We start from the raw sequence: 21,590 nt of genomic DNA on the forward strand, positions 1-21,590 counted from the left end.
GGTTGACTGGATTTTTGAATCAAAATACAAGAAATTACCCGGACGCGTCGTTAAGCGTTAATTACCGAAGTCAAGGGAGAGGCAACAGGTAAGATAGATATCATATATACGATTATCATGCATTGGTAACCGAAGCTTTCCTATATCTACAGTACATATGTGGAAGTCTTAGCTTATCATTCTCATGGTATTCCATTCGTTCATCATCAACATATGTTGAACCAAATCATTCGTGAGGCGTACTCGAGTACAATATATGAGGACATTATGCTTTCCTAGCACCTAATTTACCAGCTAATTCGGCTCTTAATAAATCTTCTTTTGATTTTAATTCTAATCCACTTTGCGATCTTAAATCGTTGATGACATCTTTTGTTTTGCCGAAATAAACGGATGATAGTAGATTACGCATTTTGATTCTGAAAATATGACAGAGGAAAGAGTGATCCGTCAGCTCTCAAGCCTATCCTCAAAGGTAAAAGTAAACTCACTCCATATCTTCTACCATTCTACCTATATTAGGTATATGTCCAGCTGAATTAGTTAATGGATAATCTACTTCTGCCTATTAATTGTAAGTGTAAACAATGTTAATTCATCTGGGTTCATGAACGAGATCACCTCTTCTCCTGAAATACTACTTTTGCTTCAAGAAACATATATGATACCATTAAGAATACTCACTTGTCTAGTCATACTACCACTCAAAGTAACACCACCATTACCTTTAACTTGATTTTCATCTATGTTTTTGATACCTTGAGGTTTGGCTAAAGTTTTAGTTTCTAAAACTAACATGACTGTTGAAGTTAATTTATATTTTGCTGATCTACCTCTTTCTTGACATTCAAAAACATGTAATGAATCCCATGATCCTGTTGGTGTGGTTTCTGGTAAATCTGATTGAGAGGAAGGTTTCGATAAGACTATATATGATGAGATGCGATCAGTAATCGTATCTTCTGGATCCAATAGTAGGGAGAAGTTTGTTTCATGACCGCTAGAGAGAAGTGAAAAGCGATAACAATTTAGTCAGATAAATTTAACTTACCCTTCTTCATCAGTACAACACCTGCAAAACTAATTTCTTTACCTTGTCCAGGATCATCTTCTAAATCCCATAAATAAACACTTGAGATACCACCTTCGAAATACATTTCTCTATACGTATCGAATGCTGAATTTAATGATATCTCCAATTCACGTAATCTGTTTGAAGGTATAGGTCCACCTGTTGAATTTGGTAAATAATTATTTGACCAAGGTGATCTATACATATATATGATAAAGTATTTCATCAGCACAGATTCTTTTATGCCTAATTATCTTATCATATTCATTTCAAAGAGCCTCCCTCTGTCTATACAAATGTTAAAAGTATTATCGATCAACAATACTCACCTAAATGAATCTCCATCTCTATTATAATCACAACCCAAAAAATCTCTACCTTTCTCACTATCCGTCAATATTTTTAACGGTTGATCTACATTGCCAAGTAAATCATCCGCATATTCAGGTGCCAAATCACATAAAGTGTTAACATTCTCTTCTACCCTTGTAGGAGGTAATCTTCTGAGTAAATCAAGAAGGGAATCAAATGTAACTGACATTGAAAAAAAGCCAAAGATTAGCCTTGTTGTCGATATACACTGTTAGTCTCATCATCACCAGGAAGACGTTTTACTTACGATCTACCTCTGCTTCTGCCATTCTGAACAAATCTGTTTATATATATCTTTATGGATATATATCGTCTTTTGCTCAAAATAGTTATCTTGGCTTCAACCTCGACTCTACAACATCGTCATAGCTCACAGCACACATTAATGTCCTCTACGCGCTTGGACTTCTAATTGCATGTCAGCCTGACAAACTTGTCAACACGGGACAGTGAGGCTGATAACTACATGCAAAACGTCTGGTTGCCGGATGACTCGGAATTCCCCGAACACCAACTTTTTTTTCCTGGATTCCAAGTTAAAAGCTTGACGTCAAGAATAACATTACATTTCATGCATTTCTAGAGCTTATTCATTGCCTAGTCACAAATTACCTTGGATAAAATTGAAAGTTGTGTATATACTTACTAGCAGGCTTGCTCCACCCCCTCCCTCCCCCCTCCCAAAGAAAGCTAGTCTTCGGGCAAAATCTATCATTAAATCATGTCACGATCGGTATCCCATCAATTACCGAAATTGTTTCCTTCAGCGATAGCGGGTCCATCAAGAATACGATCATACTTGCCACCATCCTCAATACAATCAATAACGAATTTATGTCAATGTCAAAAGCGAAGTTTATTTTCAAGAAGAGGGACATCATTCTGGACACAATCTTATCCTGTTGGTTATGATGATACACCACAAGTACCTTATACACCTCCACCTCCAGATCAATTGAATCAGAATGACGAAAATTCAGAAGAAGGTGTAGATGGACATAGGAAAGATAGGAAACAGAGATATTTGGATAGTCTGATGGATAAAGCTGGGGAATTGAGCTTAAGATGTGAGTTGGCTCGTTCTATCAATCTTTGTATTTTTGTATCTTAGCGATGGATTGGGACTGATTGATCGTTTTGTGTATAGGCTCGGTCCTAGACGCAGAAGGAAACTGGACAGCAGAAGAAGGGAAATATAAGAAATCGGAATTATGTAGAGAGCATGATTTAGATGTGAGTATATGCTTTGTTCTTACTTTGATGTAAAAACAATATAGGCTGATCTGATCTTGAATATCTTACTTAGCCCAGAGATTTGAGAAAGTTGGATTCTTTAGCACCGAATTTAGTTCCAATTATATTAACGAGAAAAACATGTATCATTATATCAATGTTACATATTAAAGTTTTGATCAAACCTGATCGAGTTATCGTCTTCAATAATGCCGGTACGATAGGCGGGAATCAACAAGAAACTGAAACTCAAAGAAGATTTAAATATCATTTGGAAAGGAATATCAAAGCTGGTTTAAGTATACCAAGTAATGGTAACGATCATGAACATGGTCAAGTTGATAAAGAATGTGAAGAAGAAGTATTAAGTTATGAACATAGGTAAGTCGATTAACACTCAAAAAAGTATATTGGCTAAAGTAAAGTGTGATATATATAGAGCCCTCGAATCGGTATTGGTAGCATCTGCGAATTCCCTAGAAGAAGAAATGGCTTTTACTAGAAGACTAGTACAACATCTTTTAGCTGATTTAGAAGATGACATCAATAGAGAAAATTTGAAAAAGTTATTACACTATTCAAGGAGGATTGTTGGGTTTCAAAGTCGAGCTAGATATGTGAAAAGAGCTGTAGATGAAGTGCTTGAATCTGGTAAGCATGCACAAAGTCTATGAGTATGTCCCGTTCGAAAAGTAATTGATCTTTGTGGTATGATTAGATGAGGATTTATCCGCTATGTATCTCACTTCGAGAGCTTTAGGTCGACCTAGAGCTTTACATGATCACGAACAATTAGAATTATTACTTGAAAGTTTTGTGAAGCAAGTGGAGGAAATTGTTAGTGAAGTAGATACAACAGTGGTAAGTCCTCAACTTGCAATTGACGCAAATTTCACTTTGTATTTTGTGAGCTAACCAGTATTTTCTCTCAATAATAGGCAAATATGAATTCCACTCAGGAAATCGCAGAACTCATGCTTGATTCAGGAAGAAATGCACTATTGGCTTTAGACGTTAAACTTTCCATAGCTACTTTAGGTATAGGTACAGGTGCCTTGGTAGCTGGACTTTTCGGTATGAATGTGAGTTTTATGAATTTCTTTATCAATAACATTATTCGATCTTCACCTTTACCTTTATACTCTTCCAGCATACCTTGAGGCACGATTTTTTTCGGGATATAGCTAACTTCTTTTTTGGTTGTCTCTTTAGTTAACATCACAACTTGAATCAACACCATACGCATTTTTAGTTGTATCTGGTACAGCATCATTTATAGCATTTTTAATAATGTTATATGGAATGAAAACTTTAAGAAGAGTTAGAAGAGTTGCATTAAGTGATAAACGTTCAAGTGAATATATGAAAATGATGTCATCACAAAGATGGGATAGATCTGTTGAACAATTTTCAAAAGGTTTTGATCCTTTTTTAGTTGATAGAAAATCTGAATTAGCTAAAAAAGCAATTTGGAATAAATTATTTTGGAGAAGAATGATTTCAACAAGACAAAATCAAAATCACAATAAAAATAGAGTAGAGCCAAGAAATAGTATTACCTCTTCCAATCAAGCTAAATTACAAGCTAGACAAATATCATCAAGATTTAATAAATATGTTTCAGTAAATTCACCAAATCAATATCAGCATCAACAAGAAACAAATAGATTAGAACCTCCAATTGTAAATATTTGGCATCCTCATTTAGAGAATGGGGTTTGGAAATGGGGTAAAGGTTATGGTCATTCAAGAAGATGGTCCAGTAAAGAGTAAATCCATTCGTTATCGATTGAACTTTCAAATTCACGTCTTTGGCGATTACACTTCATTTTAACATCATACTTAGGAAATTGGGTGCATAGATGATGTAGGATGTGAAATTTCAACTTGTTTTGTCTTTTCTTCTAACGACATTTTACGATATAGAATATAGATTTTTACCTAGTTGAAACTTATGATTGTGTTACCTGTACTGTATGCTTTGCTCTTTTGGTTTTCGTGATCATCTAAAGTGACATATTCTACCCTCACTCAATATAATCCGATTGTTAGTGTATCAATTACCCAACTCATCATGATAGCTATATAATTTTTTGTATCATCGGTAACTCATGTATCGATTATCCACTCCCGTTTGTTTCTTTAACTTGTACTTGAGTGTCCGCTTGAGTGATGGTTTGTCTTTGTTTGTTCGATTATTTGGTCATGTTTCTCGCTGGATTCGTTAAATATATATTCGGATTTAATGTTTGCCGAGTCGGATGTTTATAGTCTCTTACTCATTGCTTTTTAGGAATCATGCGGTCTGTCACACATGTATGTATGTCTTTTGAGCGTTAACAGCAGTAAGTAATACCACTCACAAAATTTGACGCCCGTCTGACAGAGTTCATGTGTTTCATATCTGTTCCCCGTAGTTATAACTGTAAAAGCAATCAACCGCTGTTAGCGGAGCGTCAATTGTCATAACGAGTTCCGCGAGTATAAATTGTAAACTCGTTTATCTGATAAGACTGTTACTGTATCAATCCACCGTGTGCTCAAGCCTTGGCAAATAGACCGCCCGCCAGTATGATTGATACCGGGCGCGATACAGCTAGTGTTCTCATGATATTTCAGACTGACCGGATAATCTATCGAAAGGAAATAGAGTAGATTAAGAGTCAGTCACGAGCGATCGAGGACAGAGATATCGGTTGGACTGAATTGATTCTAGCCCATTTATATATGATATTTCAGTTTGTGGTGAGATGCCAAGCATCTAGTGGTTGTTAGCTGTCGAAAAACAGCTCCCATGCTATAATCTGTCATGAAAAATTTCGGCCGGTTTTAAATCCTGTATTTTTGGTTTTCTCTTCTTTATCTGATATCAGTAGCGTACAATAGTAGTGAAATTTAAAAAATAGGCGCTTTGACCAATATGTGGTGGTGCGATTTTAGTATAAAAAGGGTAAAAAATGGATATGATCGATTACAACCAAAAGTTCAAATTCAGGGTAAATTCTGTTTGTGTATGATGGAATTCAACCTTTTTTTTTATCTGATATGGAAAATTCAAATTACTATGATGATGATGAGTGAACTCCGCATTTGTCCGGCTCCACTATGTATATAAAGTGTATCCCTTTCTAGTCCCCCGAAATCATCATTTTTTGGTCCCCACTCCTTTAGTATCATCAAACAATCAAACAATATATATCTAGTATAAATTTACAAACATAATTCAGTCAAGTATTTTAGATTGCTTGCTTGCTTGGAACCAATCTCTTTTATATACCTTTGCGTCAAAAATACACCAAAATTATCCTAGCAGATCTTAACTTCCGATCTTGCTAGTTTGACTTTCTGGGTTGTTTAGTTTTTAATCACAACCATCGAAATTATACATTTCAAAACAACTTTCCCCACTCGTAATTGTTCACTACCTTGACCCTCTCCTCTCACTCACCTTGTATTTATCGGCCGATTCAGAATAGATCAAAACAAGATGACAAGTGCTCCTTTCAAAACTGTCGTGGTTATGGGTGTAGCATATGGTGGTAAACGAGCTGCTGATTTGTTATCAAAGTCTTTACCACCAAATTGGAGGCTAATCGTGATTGATAGAAACTCTCATTTCAACCGTGAGCTAAATTCGACGATGCTGAACTCACTCACAAGACTACCCTTAACCCGAGCGGCGAGCTAATTTTCACCCAATCAATCGATTAGATCTTTACGCATTTCCAAGATTCGCCGTTTTACCTCAACATGCACCAAAAGCATATATACCTTATACACATCTATTCGATGAAGCGGAATCATCTTCAAGTGCAAATGAAAGACCATTAACACCACCTACCACACCACCATCTACAGTGAATACCTTAGACGGCTCTGATCATGATGGATTATCAGATCCTTTAGAAGTATCCAAAAGATCAAAATCGAGACATGAATTTATACAAGGATCCATAGTCAAATTAACTTCGAATTCTGTAACGTTTGTTAGACCTACATTAGATTCATCAAAACAACAACCTAAATCAACACATTCACCTGATACATATGGAAAATATGATGGACCTGAAGAAACTATAAATTTTGATTATTGCGTTTATGCTTTAGGTGCTTCGATGCCTTCCCCGGTGAACGTTTGGTCAAAAGTTTTAGATTTAAAAGGTAACGAGAATCAGAAACCAGAAGATGAATTAGAAAATATAAGTGGAACTAAAAAACATGGTGTGAAATGGATGGAAAATTCAGCTGAAAAATTGAAAAAAGCTCAACATGTTGTAGTAGTTGGTGCTGGTGCAATGGGTATTCAATTCGCTTCAGATTTAAAATACCTCTACCCATCAAAGCAAGTTACGTTATTACATTCTAGAACAAGAGTTATGCCTAGATATCCTATCGAATTTCATGTTGCTCGTAAGTCAACTTTGACATTTCTATGTCAATATCTGTTTCATGCTAATCATTGTATGAAAAATCGTAGTCATTGAAGAATTGAAGAAACTCGGTGTAGAAGTTGTCCTTGGTGAAAGAGTAATGACCTGGCCAAAAGATCCAGAAATCTTAAATGGAAAGAAAAAAATAGTCACTACAGATCATGGTAGAACATTTGAAGCTGATCTAGTATTACCTTGTACTGGACAAAAGCCACACATCGCATTAATGGCTTCAGTTGATCCATCTGTAATCTGTCCACAATCAGGTAGAATTAGAGTACACCCAACGTTACAAGTACATGCTTTATCTTCTTCTTCCGGTAATAGTAACTCAGTTGAAGATCGATTAAATAATTTATCTTTATCTTCAATGCCAATTACACCACCATCATCAGATAGAGGATCAGTAATTTCAACACCTGAAGTTCAATCAAGAAGAAATTCCAGTACGCCGGTGGAAGAAAAAGATTTATCGCATATTTTCGCATGTGGAGATTGTGCAGAAACAGGTGCAATTCAAGCTGGACATACAGCATATTATCAATCTGAAGTTGCTGCTAGAAATATAATTAGATTAATACATCAACGAGAATCAAAACAAGGTAATTATAAATTAGAAGATGATGACAAGATATTAGAAAATTATAAAGTTTCTGCACCAGCAATCAAAGTCACAATGGGTATTAAGAGAGGTATAATATCAAATGCTGAAGGTGTTAAGATAAATGATGAAGGTGTAGAAGATTTACATTCTATGGTTATGTGGTAAGTAGTCTTCCTCCTATAATGATCAGTCGATTCAACCTAATCACCCTTGCTGTGCTTTATTTAGGCCTGGATTCGGTTATAAAGGGGATGATATCGATATCAACGAATAAGAATAATCAGTAGAATGGCTATCTTTACTCCGGAAGAGATCTTAGGGAATATCTAGATAACAATTGTTTTTGGGTACTTGGTAATATAAAACGTATAATAGTATAGACGGTTTTAGTTGTATTTTTAGACAATATAGTAAATTGCATATAGTCATACCTTCAATGCATTGATGTAAAATTCCAAATAATACGAGATAATCCTTCCCAAGAAGCAGTCACCCATTTTTGTAGAATCTCGACCTGTATGTCCTCTTCTTGCTTCCTTCTTCCGCCGGAAATATACTCTACCATCGCCCACGTGCTACTCTTAACTGGTTTCGAGTTCAGTTTAAGCTCAAGCTATCTAATGAGGTCAAAAGGCATGACAGTTTAACTTATCTTTGTCTTTAGACCCATATATCAATACCAGTCGTTGTGTCAAAGAAGAAGGAAGACTGCTGTGAGAGAAGAACGGATATTCGAAAAAGCTTTGTTAAAGATGTCATCAACACCTCCGAATCAAGCTGGATCATCATCATCTTTTTCAACAAATAACGATACATTACAATCGCATTCGAAGAGCGATACATCATTAACAATCAGACAAAAGGAGAAACTACCTATAAGGAATAATGTCGATTTGGATGATATTAAATTTGATGAAAATGAATTTGATCAAGTGAGTTTTTGCAGATGAATTAACGACAACAACGACAACGTCATAAATCTCATACCATGAATATACAATTTTTTATCTTTCAATTAAGGTAGGAAAGCTGATATGTATCAATCATATCATAAAATAGGAAATTGATTTATTAATTGGACAATATCTAGAAGCAAGAAACATACCGAACATATCTGATTATTGGAATGAGAACGTTTTAAATCAGAATCAACATAATTTGGAAGAAAGGAAAGATTGGATTCAAGATGTTGAAAGATGTATTTTAGGTGAGTTTAAGTGTTTCAAATGATCTGATATGGTACTACATGAAGAATGACTATATCTGTAATTCAATCGTTTATCATATATTTCGCTGACTATATATTTCAAAGACGGTGATTATAGCTCTATAGAAGGTTTGATATCTAAACCAGGTTTACTTAAACATCAAACGCAAAAATCGTTTTTATATCTATGCTGGAGACAACAATTCTTAGAACATGTCGAAAATAGTAAGTATAGTTTGCATTCTATTCTATGTAAAATCCTTATCAGAACTTAAGATCGGTTTCTTTACATTGATATTTGATGAAACCTATATTCCTCTATGCAATCATCACTGATATTATCAATCTTGTTATGTTAGGGGAATCACAAAAAGCTTTCAATCTATTATCAAAACGTTTAAAACCTTTAGAACATTATCAACCTGTTCCATATGATTTCTACTCTTTATCTTATTTAACTTCTGCATCTACCGTTCATGATGCTCCTACATTTAGGGATTGGGCAGGTGTAGGTCCAGAAAGAGAAAGATTGGTTGGCGTTTGGAGAGAATTAATGGGTAGTGAGAAAGGACATAGTAAGTCTTCGTTCATGCGATCCCGTCCTTTTTCTAATATGACTCATAGAATAAATCGATAAACTGATTATAGGTCATCAAGAAAAACGATATATACCTCCGGATCGATTAAGGACTTTATTGAGACAAGCTGCAGCTTGGCAAGTAGGTCAAGTTGGTTATGGTGGTGATGGAACTCTCAAATTACCTACGTAAGTCTAAGCTAAATCCTAGTATCTGCTTGAAACCTTGCATTCCCTAAACATACCTTACCTGATAGATGCTGACCACCCCCCTTCTTAGCCTTCTGAATGACTACAGACCGCTTCAACTCCCTGATCAACTGAATCGTCTGATTAAAGGACATACAGCAAATGTCAAGTGTGTCGACCTTATTGGACCTCGCGGGGAATTAGGTGTTAGTGGTGCAAGGTATGTTGAATCACGAATAAATTTACATGTAGTCATGTCGAGCATATGTCTGATCTCCTCTGATGATTTTTACAGTGATTCCACCCTACGTATCTTTTCGACACAAGATTATAATGTTTACCATATTTTGCAAGGGCACACATCTAGAATTTGGAGTTGCTCTTCTACCGAATCAGGTTCAACCGTCGTTAGTGGTTCAGGCGATGGAACGTTGCGATTCTGGGATACGAATTCAGGTGATTGTAGAAACATTCTATATGGTGATGGCGGAGATGTATATAGTGTCAGTTGGAGACCTGGCCAGCAAGTGAGTAAAATTCCTGAAAGTCGCCATTTAGAACGGAAAATTTCATAAACTCATTCACGGTTGATTGTTTTACCTTCCTGTATAGAATCAAGTGGTTTCGGCAAGTTACGATAGGATTTTACGCTCGTGGGATGTCGAAACCTCGAAACAAGTGAGAACATTTTCAGGACATAGTCAATCTACTTTGGCTGTTACTTTCGATTATACTGGTAACATAATTGCATCAGGGTAGGTCAAAATTCTTCTCCGTGTTGATCTTGAGTTCCATTTGGGTTGTACTTCTTATGGATCCACGGTGGAGCTAATACATCTGTTTATCGTGTATGACAGGTCAAAAGATAAACATATCCGGTTATGGGATGCTGTAGGAGGCACATGTATAAAGAATATTACTGGTTGTCTTGGAGAGATCACTTCTGTTGAATTTGATCAAGAGGGTAGATATCTTTTGGCTAGCTGTAAAGATAATTCAAACAGGTTATGGGATCTACGTATGGTAAGTAAATATATACTTCTTTTACAAGGGATCACCAACGCTGATCGATATATCACTGGGTTGTCCTGATCCCTCAGCAACGCAATATCTACAGATATACGGGACATCAAAATACGTCCAAGAATCTGATTAGATGTTCATTCGCTCATAATGCTTCTTTGGTCGTTGGTGGATCAGAAGATGGTTTGATCTATATATGGGAAAGAGAAGGCTCTACGAATAGTTCGACATCTTCAGATATATCAGGTACAGCAAATAGTGGTTTACTTCCAGCAAACAGCACATCCGAATCAAAAGGAAAAGATAATTTATCGAATAATAATCATATAACACCAGCATACTATCCACCAAGAGGTAAAAGTACGAATAAAGATTCGACTTCGTCAACTATACAAACTGTTAAACCGTTAAAAGTCTTAGAGGGTCATGAAGATGGAGCTGTATTCGATGTTATTTGGAAAAATGACAGAATGTTAAGTGCTGGTGAAGATGGTCTAGTTGGGATTTGGGGCAACTGATTCAGAGGAACTCATACTGTAAAATTTCAGAGTATTTCAATTCATTTTATTCGTGATATTGGTGAATAAACCTTATATGTTTATGACATGAACGATCAACACCTTACTTATTTATCCCTGGAAATTTGGATCCCATACGTTGCAGAGTCGCGGAAGGTGTTGATCCACCTTACCTACTTTTAACTATACGGGAAAAATCAAGCATCTTCCATGATAATACAGGAACTTTACATAAATACTGGCAAAAAGCTAGGTTGAGAACAAAGGGTCTTGTATCTGCTAAAGAAAGGATCCGATATTCGGAACATGATTATCGGTCAAACATGTCATTTCATCATTACAAAAACCCTGCTTATTCCCCTATCGTGTAGTCGCTCCGCATGTACATTGGAAAGATTCTGCGAAAACCAAGGACAGAGACACCAACGCTTCTTTTACTCAATGGCTGAATCTCATAGATAAGACCACGATTGATATTATCTCGTTTCGTTTTATTAGGCTGAGTAACAATGCGAAAGAGATCCGACTGACTAGTCATAGGCAAGCTTTCGCCACATAGCCCATTTTGAGCTCGCTTCACGTTGCACTTGGTAGTATCGCATACTTCAGATTGCTCATGTTTGTCATATACGGTATTGTACATAGTATAGAGTTTGCCACGGGAAATTGAGCGTAAAACTCACTTTAAACTATTCATGTCAAAGAAAAAATTCAGTACAGTATCAGCTTGAATATGGAACAATCAAATTTCACTCAGACAAAAGATACCCACTTTCAAATTCCGGTTGTTATCAGAGTAGTGTAACTCATATTGTCAGGACACTACGTCAGACTGGGCATGAGATAAGGGAGAGCTGTTTGTATCCTTTCAAATCGATTGTTTCGAAAGATTGATGCCGAGACATGTGAAATGGGAAAAGAGGTGCATTCTCTGTCGGTATCCGTGATTCGGTCTGGCTGCCCGTTGATACTGTTTGAGAATTGAATGATCAATTGCCAGTTCGAGTCATCAGCAAACGCATTAAGGTATAAATAGTAAGATACTTTGAAACTCGGGAAGTGAATTTCCTACATTTTACAGTAGAAATCAGTTGACACAAGTAACATATACATATATTTTCACTCTCACAAATTTCCTACCACCAAAATCTAAAGAACACCACAATGGTAAGTTACACTTACATTGATTCCAATACGACCCCTTTTCACGACGTATCAGAGAGATCGATACTTCATAAGTAAACTTAATATACAATATCAGCTTTTCCTGACTAAGTTATGTCTGTAAACAAGGCTGCCGACGCAAAATGGTTAACCAGTACCAATCCATATAGATCATCTCGAGCTTATAGCGGATATACTGCCTCTAGATCTTCTTCATCATCTACAGTTCAACCAGACACAAGACCTACTTTCACAAACCAAGATGTGAGTTGATTTGCCGTTTCCGAAAGTCAAACTTTCGGATTTTCTCTTGCAGACATCGAGTCTCTCATTTATCATGAGAGGCTGTACTGTGTTGAGTAATATCGACAGATGATCAAAATACGAGAGTTCTGACACTCTTTTGTTCATCCACCCCTGCAGTACGGTTCCTCCTCAAATGGCACATCAAATAATGAAACTTCATCTTCCAATAATGGAGGTCGAGGATCTCTTGCTGCAGGTCTCATTGCACAGGGGTACAACAATCCGGATGCATTATAAGGGTTTGTTTTGTGAATTAGCCATCTATTCGCATCCGAAAATTATGCATTGATGTTGTTGATTCCCGGGAAACACAGATTCGCTACAAGTGCGATATTTTGACGCCTTCCATCTGTTCTTTGTACAAATGGCGATCATTCAATCATCCTACAGTATGAATCGAAATAAGCTCAATGCACCATGCAACTTCTGTTACATTTGTTAGACGCGTGGGAGCTTCACGCCTTGACGGGCCACTGACCATAAATGAATTTGTAAATGAAGACCAAGGAGTGTAATGTCGGATTGAGATTTAGTAGATTGTTCTCCTTCAAGGAGCGCCGTCAAAAATGAGCTACCTAATAGTCCTGATATCCTGAAAAGTGATCCATGCGGTAATACAGATTTTGAAGTATATAATCCTTTTGCGAATCGTATGAAAATTATGATATAGTTAATTCTTCCCCACATCCACAAGAACTAAAGATTGCTTTTCTATGTCACTGCAACACCTCGTCGTTCCTCCTCGCCATTACCTTCACAGCCCAGCAGCTTCCTATTACAGCTGTTTCTTACCTATCCTATTCTACAAGAACATCCGTCTTCTTACTCTCTTATCTATTTAAATCACCCTTTGATTGATTTGATTTATTCTGCAACTACCACTTATACTGGAGTTAACATACCAGCGGCGATCATTTCTTCTTGTGTCATAGTAGATGATTCAATCATGATACCAACACCGAATTTAGAGGCGTTCTGTTGGGTCAAAAGAGGGCAAATCAGTCATACTCTTCACGATGTAACGATATTTATACCGTAATTTTACTCACCTTGGCGTGATCGATCTCACCAGCTACCAAGAAAGCGAAAGCAGGAGTGAATCTTTGTTCCAAGTACATTCCAAGTTTACCTGTTGAATCAATTTGACCTCTAAAAGTAGCCATTCTAAAGTCATATTTAGCACCTAAAGTAGCTAAAGCTTCTCTTTTAGCTGGACCTAACATTGAAGCAGGTTGAATGATAGTTTGTAAATCTAATGCAACATCAACTTTATCACTTAGTTTTTGATAATATGTAGCTTGAACATTTCCTGAAGGTTGTAATTGTGCTGTTGCTGTCCAAGATTGTGTAAAAGGTAATGGTACTCCTGGTGCGGAAGGTGTTAATTGATCTAGAGGATTTGGTAATGAAGTTAATTTAGCTACGTATGAAGTAGCAGTTTCTAATATATTTGGTTGAGGATGTTGAATAACAGTTTCAAAACCTAATGATAATCTAGGTGAAACTGAATGTAATAATGATGCAATATGTATACCTGTACCATCTAAAATTCCAGGATTCATTGATTTCCATGAAAATGTATAGTGTGGTCCTAAATGGTCATGTTCAACTTGTAACATTGATTGTCCAGCTTTATTAGTTAATTGCGCTTGAACTTTGGTTATATCTCCAGGTACCCATGTTTGATTTGCTCTCATTGTTACGGTACCAGATCCATCTACACCACCTTGTAAGAAAGTCTATATCGTTGTAAAAAGATAAATCAGCTCCCGGATTCTTTTAACACTTTAGCTGATATACTCACTTTAGCATTGGCAAAGATAGCACCAAAGTTGTAAGCAGGAGGTCTGGTGGTTGAACCAAGAGAGAAAGAGTGGGTGAGTTGGAAAGCGGGGTTGGCAGAAACGACTTTAGCTACATCTGCTCTAGCACCATCAAAAGACCAGTTTGAGAGGTGGACCTCTACAGATACAAAAGTAGAATTAGCATGTGCCTCTCTACATATGAGTATATAATATCAATTTCCATATCCGCCAATGTATCCTTCCGAAATGCTCAATGACTTTTTCATGAACTGTTTTTCTATATGAACCAAATCGAACGGAAACATCATACATACGTTGTACTTCTCTAGTCAAATTTTCTACAGTGCCAGGTTGTACTAATCCCATGCTTTCCTTCCATCCATGGAATCTACCATATGTGTTCAACACAGGTCCAGCAACAGGGTGGAAGATGTTGGCTACTGTATCAAGGTAAGGTGCGAAAGCGGTTGGCCCAGAAGGCTTTTCAGATTGTACTGGAATTGAAGCCATTTTTTTTATGTATATCCTCTTCTTTTCTTCTGTCGATATTAGATGCCAGAAATGAGAGATATGACTATTATAAGGTATGTCAAAGGTCAATGACGGTTTTAACAAATGTTGAAATGTCAATAGATTATTATCGATCTTTTTGAAAAAGATAGAAGCAAACGCTGACTATCGTTGTAATCCGAAGGAGCATGATAATACAATCTTGAGGGGAAAACGGAAAATTGTGAATGTGGCACTCGAATCATTTCATCGGCGTCATATATAACCGTCATAACCGTACAAAAAGTTAAAATACTGTTGATTTCGAAAGCTCAATTTGTTTACACTACTATTACTTATTACTGCAGCACAAAGAGCGATTAAATCATTGGCGACATCACAACAATAATCCAAGATAGTCTGTAAGGAGACGGAGAGCAATTATACAACATGTCCACTATAAATACAAATTCACAACAAGCAATACCGACAGAAGCATTATCTTTATCAGCTTCAATATTTTTCAATTCTATCGATTCTTGGATACCCTCAAATTTTGGTGAATCTTCAAAATCATCATCATCAACAATATTAAATAGCAAGAAAGATGACAGTGATTTCAACAATTTATTGATTAAACCTAATTTCATTAACAATGGTATACCTGGTCAACCATCTAGCTCGATATCGAATGATAGATTAGGCTTAGGACATCCATCTTTAGATTCACCTATACCTTCCCAACAAAGAAATGGTTTAATTGGATTATCGAAAAAATTGAACTTGGAAAGAAAAGGTAAAGCTAAAGAAGAATTCAATGCATTTTCAACTCACAATGAGGATGATCAAGATGAGGAAGAATCTAAAGGTAGAGGTAGTAGTAAATCATCGTCAAGTCAAAAGAAGCACAAATCAATAGATCCATTTAGTACTGCCAAAAAGAACAAAAAGAAAGATCCTTTTGCAATTGGAAATAATAAAGTACACCCTGCTGTTGCAGCTGGTATGAATAACCGATTAAACCTCGAAGATGATATACCGCTACAGAATGATACGAGTGGTGGTGAAGAGGAAGAAGATGGACCACCTTTCCCACCTTTCCCACCTTCAATATCAAGACAAACAACTCCGATAAATACTTTGGCAGCTTCATCACCTAGTGGCTCAGGTGTATTCCCATATGATGGTCCGAGACCATTTGGATCACCTTCAAAATCTAAGAAATCAGGAAAGAGGCCATTGAACGATAATGATGATGAAGGAGAGAATGAGGATGAGGAAAACGATACCGAAGGGAAGGATCAACACCGCGAGCAGAGGACAGAAGGAGACCAATCTGATCAAACAGTAATTAACGAGGACAATAACGACAAAGAAGTACTACAGGGGCCGACTTCAGTAAAATCGAAAACTCAGTTACGTAGAGAAAAGAGGAAACGTGCGAAATTATCAAAATCATAAAAGACCAAAATTTATTGCTATCATAATCACCTATGGAAAGTCTATCGAATACATTGCAAAGGATTAGTATGAATGGATCTGTAAAAGTAGACCTCACGTAACGGACAATTGGTATAATCATTCGTATGTACATATATTCATATATAAAGGTATTCTTGCTTGACATTCACCTAACGAATAGGACGGAACGGAAATTTAATGACAAATAACGCAATAGACTAAAAATAATATAACATGCACATAATGACAATGACAAGGTATTGCAATGAGATATGGTAAATGATGCTAAACTAAGGAACAAGGCTACAAACTGATAATCAATACAGAAATATGAGAACTGATATATATGAAAGATTGACTAGACTAGATATACCCAAAAAATGATGATGCTAAAAAGAAAAATGTAAAATATGGTATTTATTGTCCTGAATATTCGCTCTCAACCCCTTGGTTCCCCTCTGCATCGACTGCCTTTCGTTTAAATTCGTATCCAGCTTTGAGGCCTAACGCCAGCTTTTCCCACTTACACCTCTCAAGCCACTTTGTCTTAAACTTGCTCCCACCAACTCATCATCTTCTTGATCAGCTACGTGATCTATATTTTCGTTACCTACCAAAGAAGAAGCTATTAGACCGAATAGACCATTCTGAGTAGAAGAGTTGTTTGTGTTTGTGTTGGTCGGGGAAACAAGTTTTGTTGTTGACGATCTTGTTGAATGTGTTGTTGAAATGGAATCTGATCTTATCGAAGATGAAATCGATCTTGATGGTATAGGCTTAGAAGGTGATCTACTTTCTATATTACCAGCACTGTTTATGGGTATTGTATGAATCTGAGATTCAGAATGAACATTACTGCTACCTCCATCAGGATTGATGGGCGAAACTTCGTTATTACTTGATCCTCTAAAATCGTACCATCTTTTGGATAAACTCTGCAGAACTCCACCACCACCTGCTGTAGTGGTATTTGAATAAGGACAGACTCTAGTACGAGTTATCGTATTCGACAAATCATTGTCCAAAACAGGATTTATAGATTGACTGACAAAAGTTGATCTTATACTTGAATCTGATAAACCTCTTGGTCTAAGTTGTCTCTCAAGTAAAGGTGGTTGAGGTTCATATGACCCACTTATAATATCTGATATATCATCTTCATTCTTTGTCATTGTCGAAGGATCAATTATAGCATCTACAATTGCAGATATCCTTTTTCTTTCATGTGATGATTTCGCTTTTATAGTTCTGTCGTTGTTGTTACCAGCGAAATTTTGTGAACTAACTGATCTTAATGTTCTTCCTCCAGCAGGAGGTGTCCCATGACCTAAAGCTGCCCATGAATCTCCACCCGTACCAGAAGAACCAGCATTACTGGAACTAGGTTTTTGTGCACCTGCAAAAATACCCAATAATTCATTCCTGTTTGCTTTAGATTTTGATCTTCTGACGGTACGTAAAGTAGGTGGTAAAAGGGAATTCTCAGCTCCAGCAGCTCCCGTTAAATTGTTATTAGCATTGGATGGTGATATGGTTCTATCGTGACCGTCATTTGCGCCTGCATTTGGGATAGGTGAAGAAGGTAAATCATCTATTACATTTTCTCTTCCAGCTGAAGTTGTATTATTAGAGGTCATAGCAGGACTTGCTCTTCTAACTATACCAGTTCCACCAAATTCGACACTGACATGCGTTGTAGTTGCACTTGCTGTAGCTTGCTGTTTAGGTGCAGACTTAACAGGTAAAGTAGGTTGTAATTTACCTCTTTCTAATCCTTTTCTAGTTGGTGCTCCATTATTCAGGATACCGTCGTTTTCTGGATTTTCAGCAGGTGTAACAAAGAATTTCGTTATGGGAGCTGCTATCCATCCTAATCCAGAAGCTTGTTTAGCTTGTCTAGAGACCTCATCCTCTTCTTCCCTAAATGCCGCTTTCTGTAGTTTTTTACCTAATGACGGATTAATGGTTACATCGTTGACAATAGCTTGCAGATCTACTAAATCGGTGAAAACATCCTTGAAAAGTCTTAACAGTAGATTGAAATCTTTTCTATCTATTCCACCTAAGTTGTGTACGCCTCGAAATTGATTTCGAAGATCTGCTACTTCTTGTTGAAGAGCTCGCATGGTAGTTTGCGATAGATGAGCTACATCACCAGGAAGGTTATGTTTCTTCAAACGTTTATTCAGCGTAGGCACATCAGCATCTCGTAATCTAGCTAATATTCTGCTCATATGTTCAACAACAACAAGCAATATACCAGCCCGATTGTCTTGTATAGAAGAAGTTTCGGAGTGATCTTCGACCGGTGGTATAGGCGATGTTCCAGTTGAAGTCGAAATCAAACCTTTACCAGAAAGTGACTCTTCATTCATCTCGTTATTTTCGAAGTCTGTCGAAGATCTAATTTCGATAGGATCCGTCTGAACACCTTGTGACCTAGTAAGAAGCATCAAAGTTTTTCTTTTGGCGCGTTTTGGACTATTGCCGGTAAGAGCAGAATCTGACATCGGTGATGGACAATCTCTTGCTATCGAGTCTTCATTCAGAGTAGTGCTTGCGTTAGGCGAATACTCCGCAAAGTCGTTGGGTGACATAGTTGATCTTCTAGCTAACATCAATGATCGTCTTTTGCGGTTTGCTTCTGCTGCACGGAAATAATCGGTACCTGGTGATAGAGGTTCTTCGGTTATACCTGAAACCTCTTCACCTGCTGACCATTCTGCGATGGGTCCGACGCCTTGGGACTGGGCAAGTTTCGAACATTAGCGATATGCTTTCTTCGGGAAATCAAATAAAGCCGAAGATGGCTTACAGCATAAGAACGTCTAGATCTTCTATCTGTATTTGTACTGAAACTTCTTGCTAAGGAAGGTCTAACCACATGACCAGGTTTTGATTTCGGTACACCGTTCAATACATAACCAATACCGCCATTGGGCGATGTTCTGAATTTCGGACTTTCTCTACCTGTAACAGGTGGTGGACTTAGTGCAGGAAGTCTAGAACCATCTTCATTGGTCAAGATACCTCCAAATTCCCCAATTGGACCCATACCTAATCCAGGTGACATCAAAGCTCCGTCGGCAGTTGAAGATGAATTCGATGTAAATGAATGAGCCATGGACATTTTTCTATGATGTTCCCATGCGCTCATACCTCCTGTTCTAGATGATGAAGCTACACTCATTCTTTGCCATGATCCCCTATCACCATGTCCTTGACCTAGACCTTGAGTCTGGAGCTGCCCTAATGAAAGTATCGGACTTGATTCTGTCCTGGAATGATTCGAATGTCCAGATCCTAGTTCTTTAGCTAAATGGGTAGGTAATCTGCCAAAAGGCGACATTCGGCCAACAGTACCGATAGCGGCACGTAGTTCTTCCACTTCCTCTTTCAATGATCGAGATTCATCACGGCTTTCTGAAAGAGAATGCGTCAGCTCTGCTACATCGTGCTTCAACAGTGTATTGGTTGCGACTAGATCTTCTAGTGTTTTCTGGTATTCCGGCATATCTGAAGGTGATTCGGTACGGAACGTTTCCGATAACTGGAAAAGAGAAGTCAGTAGGGATTATCCAGGTTTTTCCTGTGCACTTACCTCAGAATGCAGTACACTTAGCCTCTCTTTGGCATTAGCTAACAAGTCTTGCGCATCTTTTGCTCTGCCTTCTTTGATTTCCTCAACCTCTTTACTAGCAGACTTGACTTGGGCTTCTAGTTCCTCTGCAAGAAGTGTCTCGGACGATCAGCGATCTTACTGATCATGCGACGATGAAGTTGATCGAATACTTCAGAAAGAAGTTCGGACGTACCTATTCTGGCCTCAGCTCTTTTCCTTTTCCTAAACTCATCTCTAGATTTTTTGGTTTCTATTTCTGCTAAATCTTTCGCATCTTCATATCTTTTTTCAACTTCCGATAATCTTTCTTCAACGTTTAATCCACTCGCTAAAGCTACTTTCTGCCTTTGTGAGGTTGTTCTCAAAGTTGTTAATTCTGCTCTAACATGTGTTAATGATTGTTGAGTTAACGTTTGTGTATGCATTGCTTGGGTATAACGCTGTATCGGCGTTAATGGTAATGATAGAGAGATTAGCGTTGCCATCTTTGTGTCTAAGCTATTGGATTGCAGGAAAGAAAGAAGTGAGATAGCCCAAAACGAGATAAGATAGGATAATTACCTTTTCTAATGCTTCATTCTTCTTTGATATCTCAGCGTATTTCTGTAAATGTTGTGTATTTGCTTTTTCTAAGTTATTCACTTTTCTCACACTTTCAACTAATGCGTTACGTTTAGCTTCGAGCTAAAGGTCCTGAATATTAGCGATTCTCTTCTTAGCGGTATCGTTTAACCCATCCGTAAAGACAGTAACAACGGTTATCTTGGTAGATGTGACCCTTCTGAATTATTTTCAACTTGTACCCACCTGTTTCTCATATTTGTCAACTGAACTTTGGTACTTTCGTTCTAAAGCTTCATACCTCTGTAAAAGAGCGTTACCAATTTCTGTGTAAAGTTTGTTGATATGTAAACAAACGACTTATATCACTCGCCCGTTATGAGCAGTATCAAAAGCGATTCAATTCAGAATTTATTGTGAAAGTAAAATCAAAATTAAAACTTACCACCACTAAGTTTGAGTTTATCTTCTAGCTTTTCCCTTTCTCTTAATGATTTACATAAGTTCCCAGTACTTATAGTATTACCACAACAACAAAGCATAATTTCATTATCCAAATTTTCAGATTCATCTTTCAGATGGCCTAATTGTTTTGATAATCCATCTAAAGTCTCTGCCGTTCTTGACATCAAGCTTGCTGAAGGTGATCCATGTGTATCATTATTGTATGGAGAAAGTGTCGCTTTTCTATCATTTTGAGAAGAGGAAGAAGAACTAGCAGTACTCTCTGTGGGTGAATTAGGTATTGAATCTGAATTGGAATGTGAAGTGAAATGTGCACGCGAACGCGTTGCTTCTTCCATTATTGGTCGTTAAGTATATATGTGTCGTTTCTAAATCGTTATCATCAAGATTGATCTGTCTATATGTGTGCCGTGACAAGAGATCAGTAGGACAAAGATAATGGATGCAAAAATCGAGCTCAAAAGTGCAAAAAACAATCCAATTGAAATACCA

General features: G+C 37.2%; 8 protein-coding genes across 8 annotated transcripts; 5 read left to right on the forward strand and 3 right to left on the reverse strand.

The window, feature by feature from the left end:
• Positions 1-265: 265 nt before the first annotated feature.
• L201_004661 (uncharacterized protein) lies at positions 266-1,613 on the reverse strand (the record flags this gene model as incomplete). Its single annotated transcript, XM_066220402.1, has 5 exons — positions 266-419; positions 492-565; positions 685-926; positions 1,052-1,269; positions 1,402-1,613. 5 exons carry the CDS (start codon positions 1,611-1,613, stop codon positions 266-268), a joined length of 900 nt encoding a protein of 299 aa, XP_066076499.1.
• Positions 1,614-2,165: 552 nt separating this feature from the next.
• Positions 2,166-4,450, forward strand: L201_004662 (uncharacterized protein; the record flags this gene model as incomplete). Its single annotated transcript, XM_066220403.1, has 7 exons — positions 2,166-2,511; positions 2,592-2,677; positions 2,751-3,058; positions 3,117-3,328; positions 3,396-3,538; positions 3,616-3,759; positions 3,890-4,450. The coding sequence occupies 7 exons, from the start codon at positions 2,166-2,168 to the stop codon at positions 4,448-4,450; spliced, it is 1,800 nt and encodes a 599-aa protein (XP_066076500.1).
• A 1,714-nt stretch (positions 4,451-6,164) lies between these two features.
• On the forward strand, positions 6,165-7,985 carry L201_004663 (uncharacterized protein; the record flags this gene model as incomplete). Its single annotated transcript, XM_066220404.1, has 4 exons — positions 6,165-6,300; positions 6,389-7,087; positions 7,155-7,872; positions 7,940-7,985. The coding sequence occupies 4 exons, from the start codon at positions 6,165-6,167 to the stop codon at positions 7,983-7,985; spliced, it is 1,599 nt and encodes a 532-aa protein (XP_066076501.1).
• Positions 7,986-8,463: 478 nt separating this feature from the next.
• L201_004664 (uncharacterized protein) lies at positions 8,464-11,225 on the forward strand (the record flags this gene model as incomplete). The annotated part of the gene is made up of 10 exons (XM_066220405.1): positions 8,464-8,643; positions 8,771-8,918; positions 9,024-9,143; positions 9,278-9,493; positions 9,567-9,684; positions 9,776-9,904; positions 9,980-10,211; positions 10,297-10,439; positions 10,542-10,707; positions 10,785-11,225. The coding sequence occupies 10 exons, from the start codon at positions 8,464-8,466 to the stop codon at positions 11,223-11,225; spliced, it is 1,893 nt and encodes a 630-aa protein (XP_066076502.1).
• Positions 11,226-12,503: 1,278 nt separating this feature from the next.
• On the forward strand, positions 12,504-12,932 carry L201_004665 (uncharacterized protein; the record flags this gene model as incomplete). The annotated part of the gene is made up of 2 exons (XM_066220406.1): positions 12,504-12,653; positions 12,813-12,932. The coding sequence occupies 2 exons, from the start codon at positions 12,504-12,506 to the stop codon at positions 12,930-12,932; spliced, it is 270 nt and encodes an 89-aa protein (XP_066076503.1).
• A 645-nt stretch (positions 12,933-13,577) lies between these two features.
• L201_004666 (uncharacterized protein) lies at positions 13,578-15,010 on the reverse strand (the record flags this gene model as incomplete). Its single annotated transcript, XM_066220407.1, has 4 exons — positions 13,578-13,670; positions 13,745-14,434; positions 14,500-14,657; positions 14,815-15,010. The coding sequence occupies 4 exons, from the start codon at positions 15,008-15,010 to the stop codon at positions 13,578-13,580; spliced, it is 1,137 nt and encodes a 378-aa protein (XP_066076504.1).
• Positions 15,011-15,439: 429 nt separating this feature from the next.
• L201_004667 (uncharacterized protein) lies at positions 15,440-16,450 on the forward strand (the record flags this gene model as incomplete). Its single annotated transcript, XM_066220408.1, has 1 exon — positions 15,440-16,450. The coding sequence occupies one exon, from the start codon at positions 15,440-15,442 to the stop codon at positions 16,448-16,450; it is 1,011 nt and encodes a 336-aa protein (XP_066076505.1).
• Positions 16,451-16,953: 503 nt separating this feature from the next.
• Positions 16,954-21,436, reverse strand: L201_004668 (uncharacterized protein; the record flags this gene model as incomplete). Its single annotated transcript, XM_066220409.1, has 7 exons — positions 16,954-19,197; positions 19,266-20,000; positions 20,052-20,176; positions 20,266-20,512; positions 20,634-20,756; positions 20,880-20,959; positions 21,079-21,436. The coding sequence occupies 7 exons, from the start codon at positions 21,434-21,436 to the stop codon at positions 16,954-16,956; spliced, it is 3,912 nt and encodes a 1,303-aa protein (XP_066076506.1).
• Between the last annotated feature and the right edge of the window lie 154 nt (positions 21,437-21,590).

The sequence above is a fragment of the Kwoniella dendrophila genome, chromosome 6 (genome assembly GCF_036810415.1).
Source record: "Kwoniella dendrophila CBS 6074 chromosome 6, complete sequence".
Classification (NCBI taxonomy): domain Eukaryota; kingdom Fungi; phylum Basidiomycota; class Tremellomycetes; order Tremellales; family Cryptococcaceae; genus Kwoniella; species Kwoniella dendrophila.